At 39.6% G+C, this 27,039-nt stretch overlaps 1 protein-coding gene across 2 annotated transcripts in view; it reads left to right on the top strand.

The window, feature by feature from the left end:
- The first annotated feature begins 803 nt into the window (after positions 1–803).
- The window catches only part of RNLS (renalase, FAD dependent amine oxidase), a 282,481-nt gene continuing 256,245 nt past the window's right edge, over positions 804–27,039 (top strand). The window contains exons 1-4 of one of the 2 annotated variants that reach the window (XM_025274379.3): positions 804–1,053; positions 1,953–2,058; positions 2,662–2,804; positions 12,433–12,591. In XM_025274379.3, the coding sequence (XP_025130164.3) occupies positions 936–1,053; positions 1,953–2,058; positions 2,662–2,804; positions 12,433–12,591 (526 nt within the window). In that variant the 5' untranslated portion in view covers positions 804–935. Of the gene's footprint in view, positions 1,054–1,927; positions 2,059–2,661; positions 2,805–12,432; positions 12,592–27,039 lie in introns of both variants that reach the window. The other variant, XM_025274381.3, reaches the window with a different exon arrangement.

The following is a 27,039-nucleotide window of genomic DNA, read 5'->3' as shown; positions in this document are numbered from 1 at the left end:
TTTTCATTATAATTGACTATCATTGTCAATTTCCTTATAACAAGTTTCTGTAGTGTTCAGGTAATAATTCATCTGCAATTCAGGGTACCTGTAATGGTTGAGTCTTATCCTTGCATATTACTGTTTCCTTGAGAATTTCCAGGACGTTAGAAAGCAAACAAACAAAAAACTAGTGGTAAGGGCATGAATCCTTGTCTTGCTCATTCGCACACCTCTTACAGCAAATGGAATGTGTTTTGTCATAAAATTTAATATTTACTGAAGAGAAGATTGACCTAAAATTCTCTGGTGAACCAAATATCTTTAAGTGTCAATAATCTGGAATACAGAATTTTCTGGCCCCCTTTTACAGGTGGAAAAGTTGAGGTTCAAAAAGTTTATCATTTACAGAAAGCCCGAGGGTTCAACAAAATCTCTCCCAAACTCTTTTTCTGTTATGTGAATAGTGACTATTAAGGTACTTGAAGAAAGCTGGCTCTGGCCTCACTGCTGCGTTCCTTTCAGACTTAAGGCTATTAAGAAGCCAAGGTTCCAAGAAGGCACAGTTACCCTAGTAGTTAACCTTGGGCTGGGTCTCCGCAGTAGTCAACACCAGCCCTGTGGCGAGGCGGGGTGTCACGCTCTAACCTATATGATTTACAGGTTTTGAGGGCGAGAAGCAGGTTGGAAATCACAGCTTATCGGATGGAGCCAGACGATGCTTGAAGACAGCTCCTGGCTCTCAAACCAAGAGGAAGGCCAAGATTTGCTTGTCTTCCGTGCTGATCATTCTCTCAGCCCGAGTCGCCTCCTCTCCGCCCCCTGCAGGCCGACCAGGGAACTGCACAGGGGCCGAGTTGAGCCGGGAGCACGGGGCCTACAGCTCTGGCCCGCGGGGCTGTGGCGGCGGTTCCACCGACTGCAGGCCGACCACCTGGGCGCGGAGACAGCGGGCTATGGCGCGGGTGCTGATCGTGGGCGCCGGGCTGACGGGAAGCTTGTGCGCGGCGCTGCTGAGGAGGGAGGCGTCCAGTCCTCTGCGCCTTACTGTGTGGGACAAGGCCGGGGATTCAGGTGGGTCGTTTCCGGACAGAAGCCAGGGAAAGGAAGCCGGCGGGCACGCGGGCTTCTATGGTGGCGTGGGCCTTCGCCGAGTAAGGCTCGGGGGCACACCCAGCAGGTCGGCGGGCGCCTATCACGTGATCGGAGACTTCCGGCGCCCGGGACGGCCAGACGAGCGGGCGCGAGTTGGGGCGGCGACGCAGGCCGGGCGGTGGCGCGGGTGGGGGCAGGGCGGGACACCGGGGCTTTCCCTGGGAGGCTTGCGCGGCCTGGGAGACATCCTGACTGGAGTTTGCAAAGCTTGGGCCTGCCGCCGTCGCCAAGAAGTGAATTGTTTTCCTTGGCTGCTGTGTGCCCTGGCAGCTTTCTTTAGATTATGAGAATCCTCCAGTGCCCTTTGACCACCACTTTCCGAAGATCTATCGACTTGAGAGAATCCTGTCACTCTCCTGAAACCTGACAGCAAGAGGGAAAGCATTCGTTGATTCATTCATTCTGACATTTCATTCATTATTTTGCTTTCTTTGGTCCGTTCATTCATTCCCTTTATTCAGATCAGTACGTAGATGCAGCAGGCACAGTGCTGAAGGCTGCTGTATTATTCATGTGTTCTTTAAAAAAATATCTCACACTCCCTGACTGAATTGTCTCTGTTCATTACTTCCTAACAGTATTAGATGACAAAACCTTCAATTTAAAAAACAAAAAATTAGTTTTTTTAGATCTCTGGAATCTGGAGAAAACAAAATTTGAAAATATATTATTATGAAATCTAAAAGTAAAACAAAAATTAAAAATATGTTTTCTGAAGCAGTTGTAAGTTATCCATTGGTGTAACCTGGGGTGATCAGTGTTAATTGTGAAATATTCATTCTGATATATTAAGATATTTTCCTGGGGACTAATTCAAGGAGGAAGAATGACTACAGCCAGCAGTCCTCATAATCCACAGAGCACAGTGGACTTGGGTGCCCAGTATATCACCTGCACTCCTCATTATGCCAAAATACACCAAAGGTGAGTTAGTTGAAAGGAGTGGAATCAAGTCTTCCTGGTTGAGGATGTAAAAAGATACAAATCATCCATTTTTAACAGAGTTAAGCTTTGACTCTTGTAATATAGTGAAATTATATCATCATCATTGATCATAGTATTAATAGCAATAAAAGATTTACATGAGTAAAGTGGGAAAACTGTAATACATGTCTCTCCAGTTGTGAAGATCAGGTGAGATGTTAAATGGAATATGGTAAGGGCTCAATAAATAGCAGTTAACTATGTTGGTGTTGAGAAAGAGGACAGGTAACTGTGATGGAAGTCAAATCTTAACCAGATTCAAAATCGGTGTAATGAATACCTTTCTGTTTATTTTCACTGACTTTAATTTTGAAATATATGAGAAAGTAGACCTTTGACTAGATCAGCAAAAGACTATGGGTTCTCAAAATGTTTCCATTCTTTACCAAAATTATGTCTTAACACAAAACATATGTTGAGTTGTTTATAAGAAGATTTATAGTTTTTATTTAGGATTATAATCTCGAAGAATTCTTTGAAGAGAGTATAATGTTTAGAGCTAAGTATACATATAGTTATGTTATACATTTTGATTTGTTTCAGTTTTTATGATGAATTGTTAGCTGGTGGCATTTTGAAGCCTCTGATCTCTCCTATTGATGGAATGATAATAAAAGAAGGAGACTGTAACTTTGTAGCACCTCATGGAGTTTCTTCAATTATTAACCATTACTTGAAACAATCAGGTGAGAATAAAATTTTCTCTGCCTTCTTTTAAAGTAAGCATTTTAAACTAAAAGTTATACACATAATTAAATATTAATGCTGTAAAGAAAGTTATAAAATAGATGTTCTCCTATGCACCACTCAATAGCTAGTTTTCTTCCCATAAAGTAATCACTGTTTCCTATATATGCTTCCAGAAAAATGTTTATGCATCTATCTCTTGCTCTATGTGACTATCTCTATTTCCCTATTCATAGATGTTTGTATATATTTGTTTTTAAAACATAGATGAGATTATTTTATATAAGCCATTCTATGCTTTATTTCATCTATGTTTATAATAAACCAATCTCTATCTCTGTCTCTCTACCTATGTCTGTGTCTATCCTATTGATACTGTCTCTCTGGAGAACCCTGAAAAATACATAATCATTGACTGAATCATATCTTTGGTCTATTTTCATATCAGCAAACTCAGTGTTCTTCATTCTTTTCAATGCCTTTTCAGTATTACATGGTATATATATATATCATTATTTATTTAACTGTTAACTTTCTGTTAAGTATGTAGATTGGGGAGTTAGGGATTGTTTTGCTTTATGCTAGTACCAATATTGCTGCAATTTCTAACTCTGACACACTTTTGAAAGTATATCTGTAGGATCAGTTCCTAACAGTATAGGAGGTTTGTCAATGGTTTGTGCATTTTTTATCTAACTAAGTTGTGCCATCTATTCCTATTAAGGAATATATCATCAATAGTAAATGAGAACATGTCTTTCTGTACATCTTGATAGTATGGAAAATAAAATTTTTTGCCCGTATGATGGGTTGAAATGATATTTCCTTGTGTTCTGATTTGCATTTACTTAGTTATGAGTGAGTTTATGCACCTTTGTTTTGCTAACCAAGTCTGTGCATTTTTTTTCTGTAAATGTCTTATAACCTTTGCCCAGTTTCTATGAGGATTTTCATTTGTTTTTATGTATATGATAAGTGTTTTAAAATGGACTTTTTTGAAAAGGATGACAAATAATCCCAGACAATTAATGATTTATCCTTTAAAACAGAAATAGACTTATTGATAAATCATAATTAAATGCCTAATTGAAGATCATTGAGGAAAAGTATAAGTTGAGACTTTGTTTTATTTCATAAGCTATTTCTAGAATAATTACTGTTTTGGACTATATCAAATATTACTTGGGCTTCTCTGGTGGCTTAGATGGTAAAGAATCTGCCTGCATTGCAGGAGACCTGGGTTCGATCCCTGGGTTGGGAAAATGGAGAAGGGAATGGCTCCCCACTCCAGTATTCTTGCCTGCAGAATTCCGAGGACAGAGGAGCCTGGCAGACTACAGTCCATGGGGTCTCAAAGAGTCTGACATGACTGAGTGACTAAGCACAGCACAGCACAAATATTACTTACTGTGAAGCCTGAGAATCCCGATACTGGGCATGAGAGAAGGCAGTGAGATTGAATACACAATATGAGGACACAGTGAATACCATTCCAGGCAAGGCCATTTCTTCATCTAGGATTTAGAATATTATGGTGTAGTCATCAGGATTTTCCAGAAAAAAACAGAACTGAAAGGATATATTTATATAGATAGGTAAATTTATTATACAGAATTAGCTTATGTGATTTTGGAGGCTGACAAGTCTGAAGATCTGCCAGGTGAATTGACAAGCTAGAGATCCAGGAGAGCTCATGGCTTAGTTTCAGTCCAAAAGCCTGAGACCCTGGAGAGCTGAAGGTACAGTTCCAGTTTCGGTGGCTGGCAAGCTCAACACCCAAGAAGAGCAGATGTTTCAGTCCAAGTCTGAAGGTAGGAGAATGAAACAGTGTCCCAGTTCAAAGGCTATCAGACAGGAATACTTTTTTACTGGTGGGAGGGTCAGGCTTTCTGTTTTATTCAGGCCTGTGACTGATTGGATGATACCCACCTACATTAGGGAGGGCGACTTGCTTTATTCAGTCTACCAATTTAAATATTATTTTCTTCCCAAACACCCTCACATACATACCCAGAATAGTGTTTGCCAAATATATGAGAACCTCATGACTCAGTCAAGTTGACATGTAAAATTAGCCATCACAGATGGTCTCACTATTTGTATATTTTGTAGAATGTCATCAGCTTCATATATTGCCGCCATATAACTTTAAAAAAAATTCTCATTTCTGTCATGACTTTTACTTAACCCAAATTAGATGTACATACATATTAGAATCTCCAAGTACTTACTAATTGTATTATATATCTAGCCATCCATATATGCATACACCTATTCATTCAATAAACATTTGCTGAGTGCTTACTATACACTGTTTTGGACACTAGGGATACAGGAACCAAAGTTCCTGCCATCATATAGCTAAAGGACAGTCCTTGAATACACTGCACCTACATCCTTTTTGTGTTAGGTGTTTGGGATAATATATGGTTTTCGGTTTTCTTTTGCTTTGAAAACTCTAGGGAGAAGAGGTCATATTTAATTATTTGTAGCTCACATAGAATCTAATGGTACCTGGTATATAGTAGGTAGGTATAAATGATAGAGATTTAGATTTCTTGTATATATGTGTGTGTGTGTGTGTGTGTGTGTGTGTGTGTGTGTGCGCGTGCGCGCTTAGTCACTTCAGTCACGTCTGACTCTTTGCAACCCTATGGACTGTAGCCCACCAGGTTCCTGTCCATGGCAAGAATACTGGAGTGGATTGCCACGCCCTTCTCCAGGGGATCTTCCCGACCCAGGTATTGAACCCCATGTCTTTTACATCTCTTGCATTGACAAGTGAGTTCTTTCCCAATAGTGCCACCTGGGAAGCCCTATATATAAATATACCTATATTTATTCATTGTAGTGTAACCAGTTCTTCCTAAAAACCTCTTTATGCTTTGAATTTGTACACTCTCTTGAAAGCATGAGTACTTTAGATTTTCTTATCACTATGTGAAATATTTAAGTAACTTTTAAAAAAGAATTACTAATAGTTGAAAATTTGGAAAATACAGAAAAATAGCAGGGAAAAGTGTCACAGTGATATGTAAGTGAGCCGTAAGTTCATTCTGTGACATACTTTCAGCTTTTTTAAAAAAATAATTTTTATATAATTGAGTTCAAGGCCTACATAATTTGAGTGTATATAAACTTTCTTAGTTTATTTTATATATTATCTTTGTAATGTTTCAAGAGGTCTTTCCACCCTCTTAGATCCACCCAGATCTATTATTAGAGGTTTTATAAATCATCTATACTATTTAAAATTTTATAATTATATCCCTTCGAAAAAGTGTTCGTCACTAGGTTGTGTCCCCATGGACTATAGCCCCACCGGCTCCTTTGTCTGTGGAATTCTCCAGGCAAGAATAGTGAAGTGGGTAGTCATTCCCTTCTGCAGGGGATCTTCCTGACCTACGAGAACCTGGGTCTCCTGCATTGCACATGGATTCTTTACTGTCTGAGCCACCAGGGAAGCCCCTATATCCCTTTAAACATTCTTTAAACTTCTTCAAATCTTTCTACCTATAAATGGCTCCTATCCTATTTTAGTATTTCCACAATGAAGTTTGAGAGTGTCCCTGGAGTCAGAATGACCTGGATTCAAATTCACATTCTACCACACTTCCCTAGCTGTGTAATATTAGGAAAGTGTTAAAATCTGTACTTTAGTTCTTTCATTGGAAAAATGAGAGCAGTAACAATACCTAAGGCAAAGTTTTGTGAAGAATAAAGGATATAATCCACCCATTGCCAATTCAAGCAAATAATAGCCCATATACTTAAAAATCTCTTGATAAATGTCAGCTTAAAAAAATAATCTTCTTAAATGAAGCTATCTTTGCATGTGCTCAGTGTATAACAACCCAAACTGCCAGGTCATTCCAAAATATGCTTTACATTTTGATATCAGTTGAGTTCGAACCCCTACAATCTCATGATACAACCAGTTTTATTTAGTTTGCGACCAGACTTCCAAGGAAATTATCTGTAAGGGGTTATGTCCAGTTGGGTACGCTTTAGAATAGGTTCAAATCTCTAAAGCCAATATTTAAATAGACCAGTTTTCCAGAATGAGTGGGAGGGGGTAGGAGGAAATAGGCACATGCCACTTGTGTTCTGTTCTCATTTATGGTTTCATGTGTTCACATTAAGCTTATTACAGAGAAAACTGTTTATTGGCATTAATTTTACCCACTTCCTGTTTTCCCAATTAATGCTGTCTTCTGAGTAAATAAAATGTGATTTTTCTATTTTTCTGTTTTATTTATTTGTTGTCATTATTGTAGGAGTAGGAGAAATTCAAGAGAACAAAAACTACTCTTATCATTTGTTAAAAGCTATTTATCTGATGTGTTAGGCATTTAGCATACATCATTTCTAACTATTTTATAGCCATTCATAGTAGTTATCATTATGCTCATTTACTAATGAGAAAAATGAGACTCAGACAAGTTAAGTACATTGCTTATAATGGCTTAACTAGGAAGTAAGACGCCAGCACTCTCTTTAAGATGACCCTGTTGTCATTTCCTCTTGGGGATCCCATGGAGGACAATGAGAAAGCCTCAAACCTCCAATTTAACATCTTTTCCTTCCTGGTTTTTCCCCTACAGTTTGAGAGGATGCTCCCATCCCACCCTGGTTCAAGAGAACAGACTCATAGAGCCCTTTCCCTGGGTCCCCTCTTTCACTGATTAGTCCCTGCCCCAGGGGGAAGGAAGGGGCTACCAAGGAGTCTTGCCATTTTATTTCTTTATGCACCCTGGAAGATCAGTCACATGATGGTTCCTTCTGTGACATTTGAACAGTGATGAGCCAAATCCTTTTGCTTTTGAATAAGGCCCATGTTATTAAATCATTCATAAGAGGATGAATTTAGTTTCTAGGACAGGGTGAGAAGCTTTTATTTGGTTTGGCCTTGTTACTCAGCTGGTAAAGAATCTGCCTGCAATGTGGGAAACCTAGGTTCTATCCTTGAGTTGGGAAGATCCCCTGGAGAAAGGAATGGCTATCTACTCCAGTATTCTGGCCTGGAGAATTCTGTGGACTGTATGGTCCATGGGTTGCAAAGAGTCAGACACAACTGAGTGACTTTCACTTTCATTTCACCATAGGATGAACTATTGCTGTATTTATTTGTTTTTATATTACCATCTACTTCAAAAAGGGACCTGGACTAACAATTGAAAGTCAACGTGGACAACTTATTGGTTTGGCCAAAAAGTTCATTGGGATTTTCCATAACCTGTCATGGAAAAGTCTGAACAAGCTTTTTGGCCAACTGGAATGATTTATTAGAAAAGATAGTTTAATTTGCAGATGCTATCAGCTAGTGTGGCTTCTTTCTGGCAATATTTAATTTTATCATATTCTCCCTTTTTACTTTTGTGTTTATTTTCTTTCTAAAATTAATATAAAGGAATTAAGCCTGGGCAGTTCTGTCTCAAAATGGCTCCTAGGCAGGTGATCATGGCACTCATCCGTAACAGTGTCTTTCAGAGAGAAGCTAGAGGGTAACCTGGGGGCCTTGGTTAAGCACGCCACAGTGAACTTTAAGCAGTGCTTATAGTTAGACACTGCTTACTGGTCCATTTCAGTAGTTCTGAACTGAAACCTGTTTGTAGGAAATTATTGGAGAAAGATAAATTTAGATTCTCTAACATGGAGGGGCTTCCCTGGTGGCTCAGATGGTAAAAAATCTGCCTGCAGTGCAGGAGACCAGTTGTATCCTTCGGTCAGGAAGATCCCCTGGAGAAGGAAATGGCAACCCACTTCGTTGTTGCCTAGAGAATTCCATGGACAGAGGAGCCTGGCAGGCTACAGTCCCTGGGGTCACAAAGGGTCGAACATGACTAACACTTGTGACTAACATTTTCTAACATGGAGGAAGGCAGGGGATAGGCATTGAATAAATATGTAACAGAAACATATTTGCCTTTGTAAAATGGTTAAAATTTCTTTGTAGTTTGATGTCTTTGTAGCTATCTGCAGATTTTTTAAAAAAATTTTATGAAATACGTGCTGGGGAAACAGTGGTAAGTAAAACACATTGATCCTCACCTTTGTTAATGTAGAGCATAGTTGGAGGGAAAGACAAAAACTGATTTCATGCACACAAAAATGTACATAATAAATGCTAAGAAGAAAAAGTGAGAGCGTCATGAGTGAGCTATAGTAATAGGACGTAAACTAACATGCGTCTGAGAAGAGTGAGAAAGGGGAGATGTGTCAGGAAAAGCATCTCTAAGAAACTAATGTTTTCACAGATACTTGAAAGGTGAGCAAGAGTGAACTAGGCCAAGAGCTGAGTGGTGAGAACTGCATGCAATGGGCATATCAAGTTGAAACTATTCTCAAGTAGGAGGAAGATGGTACATTTATGGAATGAAAAGGTCATTGTGACTGGAGGGTAGTAAATGAGTAAGTTCAAGTTCAAGAGTAAGGCAGGGGCCAGATCATAAGGGGCTTTGTAAACACTATTAAGATTTTGTACTTAATTCTAAATACAGTGAGAAACCTCTGAAAAATTATATGCAACACAGGGACATGGTGACATTTACTAAGCTCAGACTGAAAATTTTTATGTAGTTTTCTGGCTAGATCATTTAGATCTGGAAAATCATTTAAAAATGATTTTCCAGAGCCTTACATTTGGTCATGTGGTCCTTTCAAAAGTTATTAGTTACTTTCACAAGGAAATGCCACTTTCCCAGAAACTTGAATCATCACAATTGGAAAGGAAAACTTCCTGGTTAGAGCAGGTATACCACTGCCCCTAATTCTTGGAAAATGCTGTTTTTGAGTGGCTTTGCCAATTTCAATGTTAGATTTGGGTCTATTTATCTACCCCCATGGTTCTCACACTGTTACATGTGCATGGTAACAAACCGGGAGGCTTCTTAAATGCAGACTACTAGGCCTAATCTCCAGATTCTTATTCAGGTCTGAGTTGGGACATGAGAATTTGTGTTTCTAGCAAGTTCCAAGGTGCTTCTGGTCTGAGGTCCACACCTAGAGAACCACGGATGTCATCTTGCAGAACACTTCAGGACCACTGGGATATATGTCTAAGGCATTTGACTGGATTTGAAGAATTTCTGTTAATAGTTGGTGTAGTTCAGTTCTCTTAACCACACCCTCCTAGTGACCACCAAAAAGAAAACCTATGTAATGCTGTTTTCAAAGGGAATATTATGTAAAAACACACCTGCATAAAGTTTATAAAGTCAATTGACTTACTTGAAGTCTGGATCAGGGCCAGGACTAGAGAGAGAGGCATGTGAGGCAACTAAGTCAGGGGGAAGACATCCTGAAGAAAATAAAGAGAGGGAAGTGCAGCCGCTCTGGTTGGAGTAAAGGGAATGGTGGGTGTGAGTTCAAAGCGCCAATTATTTGCACCTTCTCTAAAGAGGAGCCTTAGAGAAACCCTCAGGCAAGTTGGAATGCTATTTACAAACCCTTGCTCTAATTCTTTGAACTGAATGACTCTAATTGCCTCAAAGAGATTGAGGGCATCAGTCCTTCTATTTGCATTTGATTTTTAAAATTTGTAATTACTATATTGTAGAGTTATTTAGGAGAAGGCAATGGCACCCCACTCCAGTACTCTTGCCTGGAAAATCCCATGGACGGAGGAGCCTGGTAGGCTGCAGTCCATGGGGTCGCTGAGGGTCGGACACGACTGAGCGACTTCACTTTCACTTTTCACTTTCATGCATTGGAGAAGGAAATGGCAACCCACTCCAGTGTTCTTGCCTGGAGAATCCCAGGGACAGGGAGCCTGGTGGGCTGCCGTCTATGGGGTCGCACAGAGTCAGACACGACTGAAGCGACTTAGCAGCAGCAGCAGCAGAGTTATTTAAGGGAATATGAAAGATATAAAGGTGTATGAGATCTAGAGAAGAGCTGACATGGAGGAGCCCAAGAGTATTTGGGGATTGATAAGACATATCTAGGGCTTCCCAGGTGGCACTAGTGGTAAAAAGCCTGTCTACCAATGCAAGAGATGTAAGAGATGCGGGTTCCATCCCTGGGATGGGAAGACCCCCTGCAGGAGGGCATGGCAGTCCACTCCAGAATTCTTGCCTGGAGAATCTTATGGGCAGAGGAGCCTGGTGGGCTAAAGTCCATAGCACTGCTAAGAGTCAGACACGACTGACGCGACTTAGCAAGACATATCTAAAACATAGAGATACTTTGAATTAGTGTCCGAGTGAGAGGTAAAGGCAATGATTATGGAGATGAGAAGGTTCACACTGAGCTGGAATAGCTATGGAAAGGGAGCTTGATGCCAAGGTTGGACTTAAGCTGGATTCTTAGTAGCTAGGAATATGAGATGTCACATGCAATGATGGGCAGGATCTTGTAGTGTCCTTTTTTCCCCCTTTATTCCATTTTCATTTATTTCCTTTCTATTCATGAGACCAAATAAAAGTAGATTTATTTTAAAATGAAAGTTTTCTGAAAACCAGAATGTGAGGTAAGAACTAGTATACCAAGGGGACTTAATGATCCAATTATATTTTCCTAGTTTTCAGTTCATAATTCATTCTCTTCAACATATATTGATTAAATACCTCTGTTCCCAGTACAATACTTTATGTACTATATACTATACATAGAAAAAATAGGTGTAAACTCTTGGAGCTGACAAATTAAAAGGGAATAAAATACCATCATATAAGTACTCAAGTAATTATTAAAATATATTTGTGATAAGTGCAAAGAAGGGAAAAGAGAGGATATTCCAGATTGTCTTTTTCTTAATTTTGATTCTTCTTAATTAAGATAATTGATCTATTGATGAGACTTGGATTTTGCTTACAGAGTTACTTTTTCAGGTTTAATAGGCAATATTGGTATTTTTAATAAGGAATATTACCAGAGAGAAGAGTCCTTAACACCTTTGCTAAGATTCTGAAGGAGGTCAGCCCTGGGATTTCTTTGGAAGGAATGATGCTAAAGCTGAAATTCTAGTACTTTGGCCACCTCATGCGAAGAGTTGACTCATTGGAAAAGACTCTGATGCTGGGAGGGATTTGGGGGCAAGAGAAGAAGGGGACGACAGAGGACGAGATGGCTGGATGGTATCACTGAGTCGATGGACGTGAGTCTGAGTGAACTCTGGGAGTTGGTGATGGACAGGGAGGCCTGGCGTGCTGCGATTCATGGGGTCACAAAGAGTCGGACACGACTGAGCGACTGATCTGATCTGATCTGATCTGATACCTGCTCCCCCAAGATAGTGATCTTTATAGTCCGAAGGATGTGGATTTAAATCATGGCATGACAATTCTAAATCTGTTTCTTTTCTGTGAAATGAATTGGTATAATGTATATCTAGTGTTTGGCATAGCCTTGGCATACAGTAGATGATTAATGAAAGATAGCCATGGTTACTATTGTTATTAATTGTAGCAGTATTTTCCCCCCCAGCAGGCATTGATAGGGAAGTCTAGCAGTACCAGAAGGGAGGGAGTCCCATTACGTGAGACAGAAAGTGAAGCCCAGGAAGCTGTAGAAGATGAACTTCACACTCTGCTTATCTGAATGGATCCAGTTTGTGACTTCTCTTCCCCCTCATTCATTCATGTGGAAAATCCTGATTATGTGAGCATGATTTTGCTTTTGGAACAGGTGCTGATATCTGCTTCAGACAGTGTGTGACTCAGATCAATTTGAGAAACAACAAGTGGGAAGTCTCCAGGGAAACGGGCTCCTCTGAGCAGTTTGATATCGTTGTCCTCACGATGCCTGCTCCTCAGATTCTGCAGCTTCGAGGTGACATCGCCAACTGTGAGTCTCAGCCCGCGCTGTTTACCTCAGGGGCTGGGCTTTCTCTGATCTGAGTGAATTCAGCTTCAGTGTCTTAGCAAAGAGTAGACATGGGTTTTACTGATTTGCATGGTCTAAAAACAGATACAGTGTCTTAGCAAAGAGTAGACATGGGTTTTACTGATTTGCGTGGTCTAAAAACAGATACTACGGCCTGGTTCATGATACTAGTCTAGGTCAAACTGCAATCCAGATTTTTTTTTTTTTAATTAAGAATTAAGTATTCCTCTTTTTGTTCTTGCCTTTAAGAAGTAAATATTTTTGAGGGAGATGTAGTAGTTTGACCCAAAAGAAGAACAGTCTCTTTGTGGCCATTCTGGAAAAAAAGATTTTTATGATGTAAACATTCATTATGTGACAAACATGGTAAACTTTATCTTGACTTGTTGCTGAGTGTGAGTCTCAGGTTCTTCCCTGACTGAAATTTGTTGGACTCACCCTTTACCTGACTGCTCCCACCTCTTTTCATGAAAAACAGCTTTGAGACTAATTCACATACTATACAATCCATCCACCTGAAGTGTGTATTTCAATGGTATTTATTTCAGATATCCAATGACATGAAACCATTCCACAGTCAGTAGCTGTCACTTCCGTCCCTCCATCTTCCATCCCTGCCCCCAGCTCTAAGCAGCCAATAAGCTAGTTTCTGTCTCTACAGAGTTCCCTGTTATCTGGATTCTCAAGAAAAGCTTTTCTGTAGCTCTGCTTTGCGTCTACCTGTGCCAGGTTTAACTGATTATTCCCCTGAACCTGGCACATCCAAGTCATTGATTTCTGGATGATACTTCATATTGCCTTGAGTTCCATGAGTTGGAACAAAACCGAATCTGGCGATGGCGGCAAGACTGCAAGGATGTGACATGCCTGTCGCTTTTGACTTGGTTGCGTGACTGAAGGTGCCGTTGGGTTTGGTTGAGAAATGGCCTTTTGTTACCATTAGAAAGAAACCTGGCAATAAGGATGGTTTCTATATCTTCGATTTAGAACTGTAATAGAGCTTGTTCTCTGAGTAAGAATGGAGCTGGATATTTCATCTTGAAAGCAGTTTGAGTATCAATTCTACCATGAAGTAACAATATATAGCTTCTTTTCCAGTACAGTGTGAGATAGGAATATAAAAAGGATTGGAATATTTATTAGATGGCTATAGGCAAGCTAGAACAGGAACGTCAAAGACCTCTTTCACGCATCTATATCTAGTGTGCTGCCAAAGTCACTTTAAAGTAGGATAATTTATTATCGTGGATTCTGTAAAAATTGAATTGATTTTGAGACAGTGTTAAATAACATACTGAAACTTTTAACTGAAACATGGTTATTGGTCAATGTATTTGGTTGTATTATAAATTAATTTAATGTAATTAAATTAATAAAATGTAATTGCATATTCCAGGTTTTAAAGCGACATAGCTTTGTATGTGATGAGAGACACTTCAGTGTTGCATTTTAAAAATATTTCTCAATATTTGTATTAAATGACATTCAAAATATCACACCATGACATAGACTGAATCCTAAGATGTTCAAGGGCCTGCTAATCAATAATGTTATTTAGATCATCTATAGTCTTACTTTTTGAGTGGCTGAACTGTGTTGGGCTGAGAGAGATAACTTAATTCTACTATTACTGTATTGCTGGTTTCCTGGGGTTTGGGGAGGTGAATTTTGCTTTATGAATTTTTGATACTATATTATTTGATTCATAATATGTCTCCATTAAAATTATACCCTTTAACTTAAATTCTTTCTTTAGTGTCATTTTTATTTTATTTTGCTTTCACATCAACCTTGACTGATAAGTAAGATGTTCGTTCTTTTATTTTCATTTGTCTGGTACATCCTTTTTGCTTTAGCCTTTTGGAGATATTTTAGAAGTACTTTTTTATTTGTTTATTTTTGAGTCCAGTAATTTCATAAAGATATATCTTATTGTTAATAGCTTTGTGTCAGTTTTTCACAGATTGTGTTATTCGTTTTTTATTTGAAGATTCAGCTTTTCCCTTATTTTCAGTTCAGTTTCCTTTTAATACTTAAATGATGATTTATCTTTGTTCCATTAATTCCCATCCCAGAGTATCTTAAAAAATTCAATACAAAAATATCTTGCCATTTGTCTCAACTCAGTTTCAACTTTGGTCTTTCTGTTATTTTTTACTTTCTATTTCTAGCCTTCCTCTATGTCATCCATGTTGCTTCCAAATGTATTCCTTTTGCTCCCTTCCTTGAGATATTTTTTCAAAGAGGGCATAGATTTCGTCACTGTTTTTTAGGTCATTCATTGCCTGAGTATTTGTTGAACTAATGTGCTTCCTAGGAAAATATTTTCTAATATGTCTTTTCCTCAGCTTATTTGTTATTGTCTATTATGTTCTATCGGAGATTGTCTTCCTTTCCTCTGCATAGGTTCCTGCCTAATAATTATTCATCTTTAAATAGGGCCATTTCTGTCAGTTTGTGAAACAAAGTGTTGTCACAGAAGACCAGACATTTCAGTTAAAGAATATTCTATAAATTTTGTAAATATCTATCTGTGAACTATTAGATGCTAGTGATCATTTTATTTACTAACATGGGAAGATTTTTAAATATTTTTAAGTTAAAAAGGATAATAAGATGCATCGCTTTTTCTTCTGTGTCTACCAAAAATACTTTAATGGCATTGTTACTGCTTTGAGATGATTTTCATTTTATTATAATTTTTCGAATGGTCATACCTTTGAAAATAAAGGTAATTTACTCTTACTATAAAAAATGTAATGTTTACACCATTTTTAAAGAGTATCTTGCTGAAAAGGAAATAGATCTTTTTTTCCTTTTCTTTTTTAGTGGTAGGATACAGAGGCTCTTTAGGGGTTTTCCAGGTGGCTCAGTGGTAAAGATCTGCCTGCCAATGTAGGAGACGCCAGAGAATCGAGTTCAGTCACTGGGTTGCCAAGAACCCCTGGAGGAGGAAATGGCCACTCACTCCAGTATTCTTGCCTTAAAAATCCCATGGACAGAGGAACCTGGTGGGCTACAGTCTATGGGGTCCCACAATCTCTGGGGCCCCAAAGATTTGGATATGATAAGAGAGAACATATAGGGCTCTTTGTGATGAAAAAGTTTACGAATGATTGACTTAGTACTTTTGACTGAGGGCAAGGATCTTTGGGGTGTTGTTCCAGCTCAGTTCAGAATTGGCCTTCATGCAAATAATTCTGTGTTTATTTCATTGTTATGAAATAACCCACTCTAGCAGTAAAGGTTAAAAACAGAATGTCCTAACATGACCCTTGAATACCTGTGGGTCTAAAACAAAGGGATTAAAAATATGTGATTTCTCTTTATGTTATAAATCTCAATAAGGACCTCTGTATGAGAAATTAGTGTCGTCTCTCTGTTTTTGGAGAACCTTAAACAGTGTTGCTTGCTTGTTCAGTCAATTCAGTTCAGTCTGTCAGTCGTGTCTGACTCCTTGTGACTCCATGGACTGCAGCATGGCAGGCCTCCATGTCCATCACCAGCTCCCGGAGTTTACTCAAGCTCAGGTCCATTGAGTAGGTGATGCTAACCAACCATCTCATCCTCTGTCATCCCTTTCTCCTCCTGCCTTCAATCTTTCCCAGCATCAGGGTCTTTTCCAATGATTAGTCATCTTCAATTTCTATGAAAGACTTCCATTTGCAAAGCTATCTATTGCCATCTAGTGGATATCGTATATATTGCAGTTTCCCTCCAAATTTTTTAACTCCAGAGAACTGGGGGCTTGCCTGATGGCCCAGAGGGTAAAGAATCCGCCAGCAAAGCAGGAGACACAAGTTCCATCCTTGGGTCGAGAACTATGAATAAGACTGAAATACAGGCTGTATATAAAATTATCTGTAATATAATTCACAAAACTCCATTTACACCCATGACAATTAACTAATTTACCCAAAAGTTTATAGCAATTAGTGACAGAACTAGGCCTGTGCTACAGGTCTCACATTCGTGCAGACTACCAGCAGCCCTGTGTCTCTGGATTCCTTTCTTCTTGTCTTCTTATTCTCTCTGTCCCTCTTTCTCAATCATGTCTACTTGTAGAATCAATATAGAACCATCTCTAACCTGAAAGACTTCCCTTTGGATTGCAGCACGGTCTGGATTTTCCCTTATCTATTTATCTCCCTTTCCCTATTTTCCTTTTTACAGGAAAAACAGAGCTAGTGTTTTTGGCAGTTAATTATTACATTCTCCCAGTTGGGAGAATAAGGAAGCATTATGCACGATATGGTGAACGTCTTGTGATTCATGATTTGCCCTCTGGTTGTGGAATGGCAACCCACGCGAGTATTCTTGCCTGGAGGATTCCATGGACAGAGGGGCCTGGCGGGCTACAGTCCATGGAGTCCCATAGAGTCGGACACAGCTGAGCGACTAACACTTTCACTTTATAACTGTGCTACTCTCTCTATATTAATATTACGAGATTAACTCACGTGATCCTCACAACGATTCTAAAGACTATTATTTCCATTTCTGGTGGTGATGGTGAGATGTGAGCCTTAGTAGTATGCTTTCAGGGCCCATACACATAACCACATTTAGACGCAGTGTCTTAGACCTTGCTATTACTGATTGTTTCCTGTACTTGTGAATTCCCACAGTGTCCTGTTCATTCTTGTTCACCATGTTTTCCAAACTTTCCTTAATGAGCACTGTGAGTTAAAAAAAAAAAAAAAAAAAACTTAAGGAGCTGACAAAGGTCTGTGTAGTCAAAGTGTGGTTTTTACAGCAGTTGTTTACGGCCATGAGAGTTGGACCATAAAGAAGGCTGAGTGCCAAAGAATTGATGCTTTTGAATTGTGGTGCCAGAGAAAACTCTTGAGAGTCCCTTGGACAGCAAGGAGATCAAAGCAGTTAATCCTAAATGAAATCAACCCTGAATATTCATTAGAAGGAATGATGCCAAAGCTAAAGGACTGATACTTTGGTCACCTAATGCAAAGAGCCAACTCACTGAAAAAAGATCCTGATGCTGGGAGAGATCAAAGGCAAAAAGAGAATTGGGTGGCAGAATATGAGATGGTTAGATGGCATCATTGACTCAATGGACATGAGTCAGAGCAGATTCCAGGAGCTAGTGAAGGACAGAGGAGCCCGATGTATTGCAGTCCGTGGTGTCTCATAGAGTTGGACACGACTTAGTGACTGGACAACAACAAGGGACACCTTTGAGAAGATTTTAATTCTTACTCTTTGGATCGAGCCCAGGGATCTGTATCTTTAACAGGTACCCTAATGGGAGTTTTTTCCTCCAGTTAGGCCTGTTTGGCACAGTCTGCCCTATCATAGTACTCATCAGATTTTATTGTGATCCTTATTTTTTCAGTAAGTGTCTTCCCCACTAAGCCATAAAATTCAGAGAAAACGGCTCCTATAGGCCACTCCATCCCCACCCAGCATCAAATACCATTTTGCATAGAGAGCCACCGTGTGCTGTGTTCAGTCGTGTTTGACTCTTTGAGACCCCACGGACTGTAGCCCACCAGGGTCCTCTATCCATGGGACTTTCCAGGTAAGAATACTAGAGTGGATTTCCTTTTTCTCCTCCAGGGTATCTTCCTGACCCAGGGATCAAACCCGTGTCTCCTACATCTCCATGTAGACCCACACATCATAGTTATTGTTCAGTCAGTATCTGCCAAATGAATGTCTTTTTTATTTCCAACTTGATTATAAGCTCCTAGAAGTCAGTGAATCATTGAGTCTACCGGTCCTGGCTTGGGCCCTGGTTAATCATACTAGGATAAAGGCATGAGTGTCAATAGATCATGGAATTTTAGGATTAGGAGGAACTTTGAGGCTAATTGCTTCTTTCACCCTTATGAGCAATTTAAGACATCATCAGTCCTGTATAAGTTCATATAATGTATTAGGGGCTGGACAGGAGAAAATATGGTCAAGAAAAAAGGAGACACCTTTCAAATATCATTGTCTTGATTTCATGTTTCCTACACATTTAAAGGGGGCTTCCCTAGTGGCTCATGCATAAAGAATCCACCTACAGTGCAGGAGATGCAGGTTCAATCCCTGGGTCAGGAAGAGCCCCTAGAAGAAGGTACAGTAACCCACTCCAATATTGTTACCTAGAGAATCTCATGGACAGAGAAGCCTGGAGGGCTACAGTCCACGGGCTTGCCGAGTCAGACACATCTGAAACGACTGAGCACACACATTTCAATAGAGCTCTTCATCAGTTGTAATGGAACATCTGAATACACATCCTGATTTTCCTGCCACAGTTGTTTCATTCTCTTGCTAGAAAAGTGGCAGAGGCAGTGGAAAAGAGTGAGATAAACCTTGTAAAAATAAAGCAGATGGGATGTGCTAAGTGATTTTAAGGAATACTACTGCTGCTGCTAAGTCACTTCAGTCGTGTCTGACTCTGTGTGACCCCAGAGACAGCAGCCCACCAGGCTTCCCCATCCCTGGGTTTCTCCAGGCAAGAACACTGGAGTGGGTTGCCATTTCCTTCTTCAATGCATGAAAGTGAAAAGTGAAAGTGAAGTCGCTCAGTCGTGCCCCACTCTTAGCGACCCCATGGACTGCAGCCTACCAGGCTCCTCCATCCATGGAATTTTCCAGGCAAGAGTACTGGAGTGGGGTGCCATTGCCTTCTCCATTTTGAGGAATGAAGATCATGAAAAGTTTCTTTTCTCTGCACTAGACCTCCCACTCTATGGGGCTCCTTAGGTCTTCTCCCACATGCTTAGATGAGAGGAATGAGTATGTCTAAGGGTCTCAATGAATATGCGTCCTTTATAGTTTGCTCCTTAAAACAGAGTGATAAATTTTTCTTAGGAAAAGAAAGGAAAGAAGGGAGAAAGGAAAAGAGAATGGAAGGATGGAAAAAAGAAAGAGAGATAGAGACACAGAGAGACCCAGGGAGAAAGGAGATGGACTGGGTGAGAGCAGAAGTGAGGGGCTATGTTGAGTTGAGCACATGGCCACAGATCAGAAGAGTCGCCAGGAGGAGAGAGGAGAGAGGCAAGGGGAGTCATCAAGCTAGCCTCCTGCGGGGATCCTGGTCTCCTCTGGGTCTTGGGATGAAGCATGCATTCTTCACCTGTGCTTTGTTCACAGAGCTCCCGATTTGACACATCCTCTGTGTTCTCTCTCCTTCAGGATCCAGCTCAGCCTCTGTCCTTCAGAGCTTCCAGGGGGAAGCTGGAATGAAATGAAATCCATTTCACAGAACGTGTGCTTCACAGAAAGTGTTCTGTGCTTCGCAGAAAGTGTTCTGGTCACTTGGTGTGTCCTTATTTAGCATTGGCTACTCTGTGGAGGGAGTTAAGAGACAGAGCTGGAATTTGTAACCCAGCGCTGCCTCTTAATGTCTGGGAGATATGGGGCAAGTTGCTTAACTTCTCTGAGCTTTGGTTTCCATCTTTATAAAATGAGGATAAGTAACATTATCTAGCCACATAAGATTTAGTGAAGACTACATGAGATAGCCTGAGTAGAGGACTTAGAAGTATGCTGAGCACACAGTAAGAACTTGTTAGTATTGATATTAATACTGCCAGTAATTTTTTAGTGTTTATGACTTCTTTACCCTTAATGAAAAGTTCTGAGATGTCTGTTTAAAGGGTTGTATGCTTAGAGTTGGGGGTTAAACAGTGGTGACTATTTTACTTTCAGTTCAGTTTAGTTCAGTCGCTCAGTCGTGTCCGACTCTTTGCAACTCCATGAATTGCAGCACGCCAGGCCTCCCTGTCCATCACCAACTCCCGGAGTTCACTCAGACTCACGTCTATCGAGTCAGTGATGCCATCCAGCCATCTCATCCTCTGTCGTCCCCTTCTCCTCCTGCCCCCAATCCCTCCCAGCATCAGAGTCTTTTCCAATGATTCAATTCTTCGCATGAGGTGGCCAAAGTACTGGAGTTTGAGCTTTAGCATCATTCCTTCCAAAGAAATCCCAGGGCTGATCTCCTTCAGAATGGACTGGTTGGATCTCCTTGTAGTCCAAGGGACTCTCAAGAGTCTTCTCCAACACTACAGTTCAAAAGCATCAATTCTTTGGCATTCAGCTTTCTTCACAGTTCAACTCTCACATCCATACATGACCACAGGAAAAACCATAGCCTTGACTAGATGGACCTTTGTTGACAAAGTAATGTCTCTGCTTTTGAATATGCTATCTAGGTTGGTCATAATTTTCCTTCCAAGGAGTAAGCGTCTTTTAATTTCATGGCTGCAGTCACCATCTGCAGGGATTTTAGAGCCCCCAAAAATAAAGTCTGACACTGTTTCCACTGTTTCCCCATCTATTTCCCATGAAGTGATGGGACCGGATGCCATGATCTTCGTTTTCTGAATGTTGAGCTTTAAGCCAACTTTTTCACTCTCCTCTTGCACTTTCATCAAGAGGCTTTTGAGTTCCTCTTCACTTTCTGCCATAAGGGTGGTGTCATCTGCATATCTGAGGTTATTGATATTTCTCCCGGCAATCTTGATTCCAGCTTGTGCTTCTTCCAGCCCAGCATTTCTCATGATGTACTCTGCATAGAAGTTAAATAAGCAGGGTGACAATATACAGCCTTGACGTACTCCTTTTCCTATTTGGACCCAGTCTGTTTTTCCATGTCCACTTCTAACTGTTGCTTCTTGACCTGCATACAGGTTTCTCAAGAGGCAGGTCAGGTGGTCTGGTATTCCCATCTCTTTCATAATTTTCCACAGTTTATTATGATCCATACAGTCAAAGGCTTTGGCATAGTCAATAAAGCAGAAATAGATGTTTTTCTGGAATTCTCTTGCTTTTTCAATGATCCAGCTGGTGTTGGCAATTTGATCTCTGGTTCCTCTGCCTTTTCTAAAACCAGCTTGAACATCAGGAAGTTCACGGTTCATGTATTGCTGAAGCCTGACTTGGAGAATTTTGAGCATTACTTTACCAGCATGTGAGATGAGTGCAGTTGTGTGGTAGTTTGAGCATTCTTTGGCATTGCCTTTCTTTGAGATTGGAATGAAAACTGACCTTTTCCAATTTACTTTCAGGGTTTTACAAATAGAACACATCACAGACATATTCACTGTTGTGAAAGAACATGACAATTGCCTTGAAAACTATACATTAGTTAACTTTTGATTAATGAGTTGATCACTTTTGTAAGAAGAATAAGTCATTATCAGAGCTTTTTCACAAGTCAGCAGGGACATTTTTATGAAAGCCACCTCTTTCAGAGGGAGGTACAATCTCACTCCTCCGCTACATCTCTTTACCTCACGCCCCAAACCTGTACCAGAGTCAATGAATAAACACCTTGTCATAACATCTGCACCCACCCATGTGACTTCCATGTACACTGTTCATAGGATCACCCCTATCTCTGAGGAAGCACCATGATGGGAATATTTCTTAAGTGTCCGCATGTTCCTGACATTTTTTCTAAATGCTAACTCATGTAAATTTAGAAGATGCAAAGCCCACTGGCCAGGTGTTCTCCTTAGGGTGTGTGTGAGCACAAAAATAACAGATGAGCTTTACATCTGACAAGTGTCAAGTTCTGTTTTAAGGGAAACCAACAGGAAAGCATTTTTATAAGGTGGTGTGGTCTGAGCTCTTGGTTATGAATAAGCAAATGATGGTGGTACAAATCATCTCTGTAGACAAGTCAGATTCATTATTATCACTCAAATGTGTGCCTACAAAAAGGCAGCCAGAAATCTCCTAGTAAGGATTTTGGATATCAAAAAAAAAGCATATTGGAAACACAATGAGAAACATTAATTTGCCCTTCTGCAAAACAATTGTGTATTTGTATCCAGAATATCCTGTGATCATATTGAGTTGGAATTTGCAACACTAGGGAGCAAAGGATCATTCATTCCTTCATTTCTCTAAATATACAAATTATCTGCTTAGACCATCTTTCTATCCACCTGATAGCAAACCCAACCTCAGTCGTCGTTAGAGCTGCTTCCCTTCCCTTTGGGATCCCACAGGAAGCCCAGGCTTCTATAATGCCAGAAAACAGAGGAGGCATGGGACCTAAGTCCACAAGGTGGTCATTGTTACTGCCCCGTCATCTCTGCTGTGTGGGACTGGGCCAGCCCTGGTCCTCTGACATGGGTTAGATGTGATGCCTTGTGTGAACTCAAGGATGCCTTTCAAGGGATAACACTGCAGTGACACCGAGAGCTTCCCCTGTTCCACATGCTGAGAGACATACTTCATAGGCATTGTGCAGTAAGAGCCAGCTGGGCCGGGCACACGGGTGAGAGCTAGGTCTCCACCTGGACAGGAATCCCCCCAAACGCCTGTCCCTTAAGCATTTTATCTCCACCCCTCCCCTTCCCATTTTCAGGATTCTGCCAACTTAATCCAATTTAAGACTCTGCAAAAGAAAGACACTTTGCTTTTGGCTGTGTGTGTGTGTGGCCATCCCAACCTTTAGAAACACAACATTGAGCGTCTCTTTCCTAGATTCGAAGGTGGAGAAAAGGGAGTTTATTTTTCCTAAATAACATATTTTGGTGGGTTCTTTAATTTCTAGTTGCTGTATTATAGCAAAAATGTGGTAAAGCTTCAGGTCTCAAGAAGGCAAACTATAATAACCAAAGGATCACATGCATATATGAATATAATCCAAGAGAAATGAAAAATTGTTTATCTAGAAATACAATACTCCACACTTGTACAATGGAGATTTACAATAGTGACGGAGATGCATGTATACATGTACATATATATTCAATTATAAATTAGGAGAACCTGAAACTGTTATTAAAATTCTAGAATGTAGCCACTAAAGGAAGAACAGAAACCTTTAAGCCCTAAGGTACATAGTTTTACACTAAGGAGATGCCACTCTGCTTCAATGTACAGAAGTTTTCAATACAATAAAATATTATTTATTTGACTACATCTAAAAAATGCTTCCCAGGTGGCGCCAGTGGTAAAGAACCCACCTGCCAATGCAGATGTAAGAGACCAGAGTTGATCCTTGGATTGGGAAGATCCCCTGGAGAAGGAAGTGGCAGCCACTCCAGTATTCTTGCCTGGAGAATCCCATGGACAGAGGAGCCTGGAAGGCTACAGTCCATGGGATTGCAAAGAGTTAAACATGATTGAAGTGACCTGGCATACATGCACGTACCATACAGTACAAAAAATGCTTACTTGGCTTACATTTTAGAAGTCAAAGCACTTGTTCATCTGAAGTGTAATCATTTAAAAGTTTCAGTAAATTCACAGATGGTAGGTTTTTAATGAACTATTAAAAATCCCGGTGTTCCGTTTTTTACTTTCTAAAGATGTACTAGTAAATAACCACCTTCTCAGTACTTACCTGCGTACCACCCCTCCTCTTTTCTCCCACTTGTACTCTAGCAGCAGAACAGATCTCCTCAGGCTGTCCCCGCACTGTGTTCCTTTCCAGTCTCTGATTTCAGATATTCTACCACCAATTTTCACCTTAGTGCTTATATTTAAGTTACATAAAATTGTTCAGAATCTTTCTTTTTTTGATATTATATACTTTTTAAATTTGAATTTTATTTTATAATTGATATACTTTATTGATGGAAGTTTTGAAAGTAAAAAGAAAATAAAACCAGTCATAATTCCAGCCACATAGATATTAACCCATCTAGCTGAGAGTTTCTAAATCTAACATGAAAAGTCTTATTTCTTTTGATAAGAGAATTCAACCCTTTTACATTTAATGAAATAACAATTGTATTTATCCTTAACATTGATGTCTATTTTTTATTTTACTTTTTTCCCCGCTTTTTCCCTTTTTCTTATTGGCCAACTCTATCAAATATTCTTATTCCTTTCCTCACATTGTTCATTTATACAATCTACAGTGCTTTGTCATTCCATTATTGGTTATCTTCTTACCTCTTGCAAACACATTTAAATTTAAACATATTTCATCTCCCTCCTATTCCCCTGTACTTCATTCCACAAATATTTTTTGAATGTTTGCTATATTACATTTTGTTGGGTAAGTTAAAAAAATTAAGTAGTCTTGCTTCTCCTCTCCCCCAAATAATTTTTCATCACTTTAAATGACAAAGCTGATTAGTAATCTTATAAAAATGAAACAATCCAAAGTTGAACTAATAATTCATTTCCTGTTCTGTCTTCCTTTTCTACTGCCTGGAGGTATAATAATTAATAGTTTAGTGAGTGCCCTTCTACACCTTGCTCCAGGCATATGGGTACCTTCTAAATGTATTGTCTTGAAATTTGCATTTTAAATTAACATTCCTTTTAGATAAATACATCTGATTTATTTCTGTTTAACAGTTGCATGATTTTCTGTAGTTTGGGAATACTAGAATTTCGATTGTTACCTCTTATTGTTTGTTGATAGCATTCACCTGGTTTCCAGTTTTTTCCCTTTTATTCCCATTTATTGCTAAACTGGGTAATAAAGGATCAACACTGGCATTTTGACATCTGTATGTTTTAATACCTATTGCTATATTACTTTCCCAGAATTTTTTAAAGGTTCTCATTCTCAGTGTTTGAGAATGCCTATACACTCATTAGCACTGAATATTTTACATTTTTTATTCATCTTTTAAGATTTCTGCCAAAATGATAAATGAAAACAGGAACTTTATTCTTGCCTTAATTTGTATTTCCCTTGACTTAAAGTAAGATTGAGCCTCACGGCATAAGTTTATTGGTCACTTAGATTTCCTCTTTTGTAAATGTCCTCGTCATCTATTATGCTTTCTTTTCTAGTGGGCTGTTCTTTTAGGAGCATTTCATATATGAGACATTAAAGGATTTCATAGGGAAGAGATATTACAAATATTTTCTAGATTATTATTTACATTTTGCTTTTGTCATTTATCTTAATAATTTGTTAAGATTTTTATTTAGTTAAGTATGTCTGTCTTTTCTTTCATAGATGTTCCATTTTCTGACTTGCTAAGGACTATTTTTCTCACTCTAAAGTCATTAAAAATGTTATAAATTATATTTTAACTTTTGTTTTTTTGTGTGGAAAATACATTCATTTTATTTTTTTATTTTTTAACTTTACAATATTGTATTGGTTTTGCCATATATCAAAATGAATCCGCCACAGGTATACATGTGTTCCCCATCCTGAACCCTCCTCCCTCCTCCCTCCCCATACCATCCCTCTGGGTCATCCCAGTGCACCAGCCCCAAGCATCCAGTATCGCGCACCGAACCTGGACTGGCGACTCGTTTCATATATGATATTATACATGTTACAGTGCCATTCTCCCAAATCATCCCACCCTCTCCCTCTCCCACAGAGTCCAAAAGACTGTTCTATATTTTAATAATTTTAATTCTTATGCTTTACATTTTAATCTTTATCTGTAACATGTGTTTTATAAGATATAAGAAACAAATCTAGTTTTGTGGGCATTTCCCCCCGCCCTGGTGGTACCAATTTTATCAGCAGCATTTATTTAGTATGGGTTTTTTACTCTCACTAAATCAAAATTCCACATTTATCACATGTTCAGTTCCGTACGTGCTTGCCTCTCCTTCTGGGTACCTATTCTGTTCCATTTATTTATTCCTTTGCCAATACCATCATTATTTTCTTTATAGTCACTTTGTGGTTGTAACTCATTTTTAAGGAGTCTGAACTATATGGGTGCAAAAATGGGGAAGTTTTATTTTTTCCTGGAACTGCCCTCACATTTTCCTACTTGAACTCCATGTCTTTCTAGAGGTTGAGTGCCTTAATGACATCTTGGTCATGTGCTCCAACTTTCTAGTCACTTTTGTCTGTTGAATATTTGGTTTTTAAGACTCAGCTGTGCTTATTTTTGAACTTCAGTCTTGATTCAGAATCATTCTTTCTATGCCTAGTGCCAAGTAGGCCTGTCTGTGGTACCAGGGGCTTGTGGCAGGGTGAACTGTGGGGTCTATTTTATATCAATACACATACCCTTTCAGTTTCTTTTTGAATATCTGTGCCTTCCTCCCTTTAGACTCTGTATTCTCCGGGAAACACTGATTGCTCCCATGACTGACTGGCAGCTTGGTGGTGGTAAGAAGATGCTCTAGGTTTCCCTGTACTCCATTCCTCTTGTCTGATGGTTGGTGATGGGTCCACATAGACAGTGCGTGATATGTTTTCTTGGTCCAGTGGGCAGATTTCAACTTCACGCTGAACATTTCTGGGGCTGTTAACAGTCCCCTTCTCTAACCCAGAAGCAGCAGTGTCTCTCCCAGGCAGTCGCATCAGCAAAGTTTTGCCCTAGCAAGTTCTTCAGTTCAGGAAGTACCTAGTTAGAAAACAAGGTCCTGCCTACCCCTTTGGGGAGTTCCCTACCCAGAGTTTGTTTCTGAATTATTCTCTTGGGGCCTCTTGGAAGGGGAATTACACTCTCCCTGCAGGATCTGGGGAAAAAGCTTCTCTCCAGGAGTGTGACA

The sequence above is a fragment of the Bubalus bubalis genome, chromosome 23, assembly GCF_019923935.1.
Source record: "Bubalus bubalis isolate 160015118507 breed Murrah chromosome 23, NDDB_SH_1, whole genome shotgun sequence".
Classification (NCBI taxonomy): Eukaryota; Metazoa; Chordata; class Mammalia; order Artiodactyla; family Bovidae; genus Bubalus; species Bubalus bubalis.
Note: the sequence above shows the minus strand (reverse complement) of the source record. Positions and strands in the feature narration are given on the sequence as shown.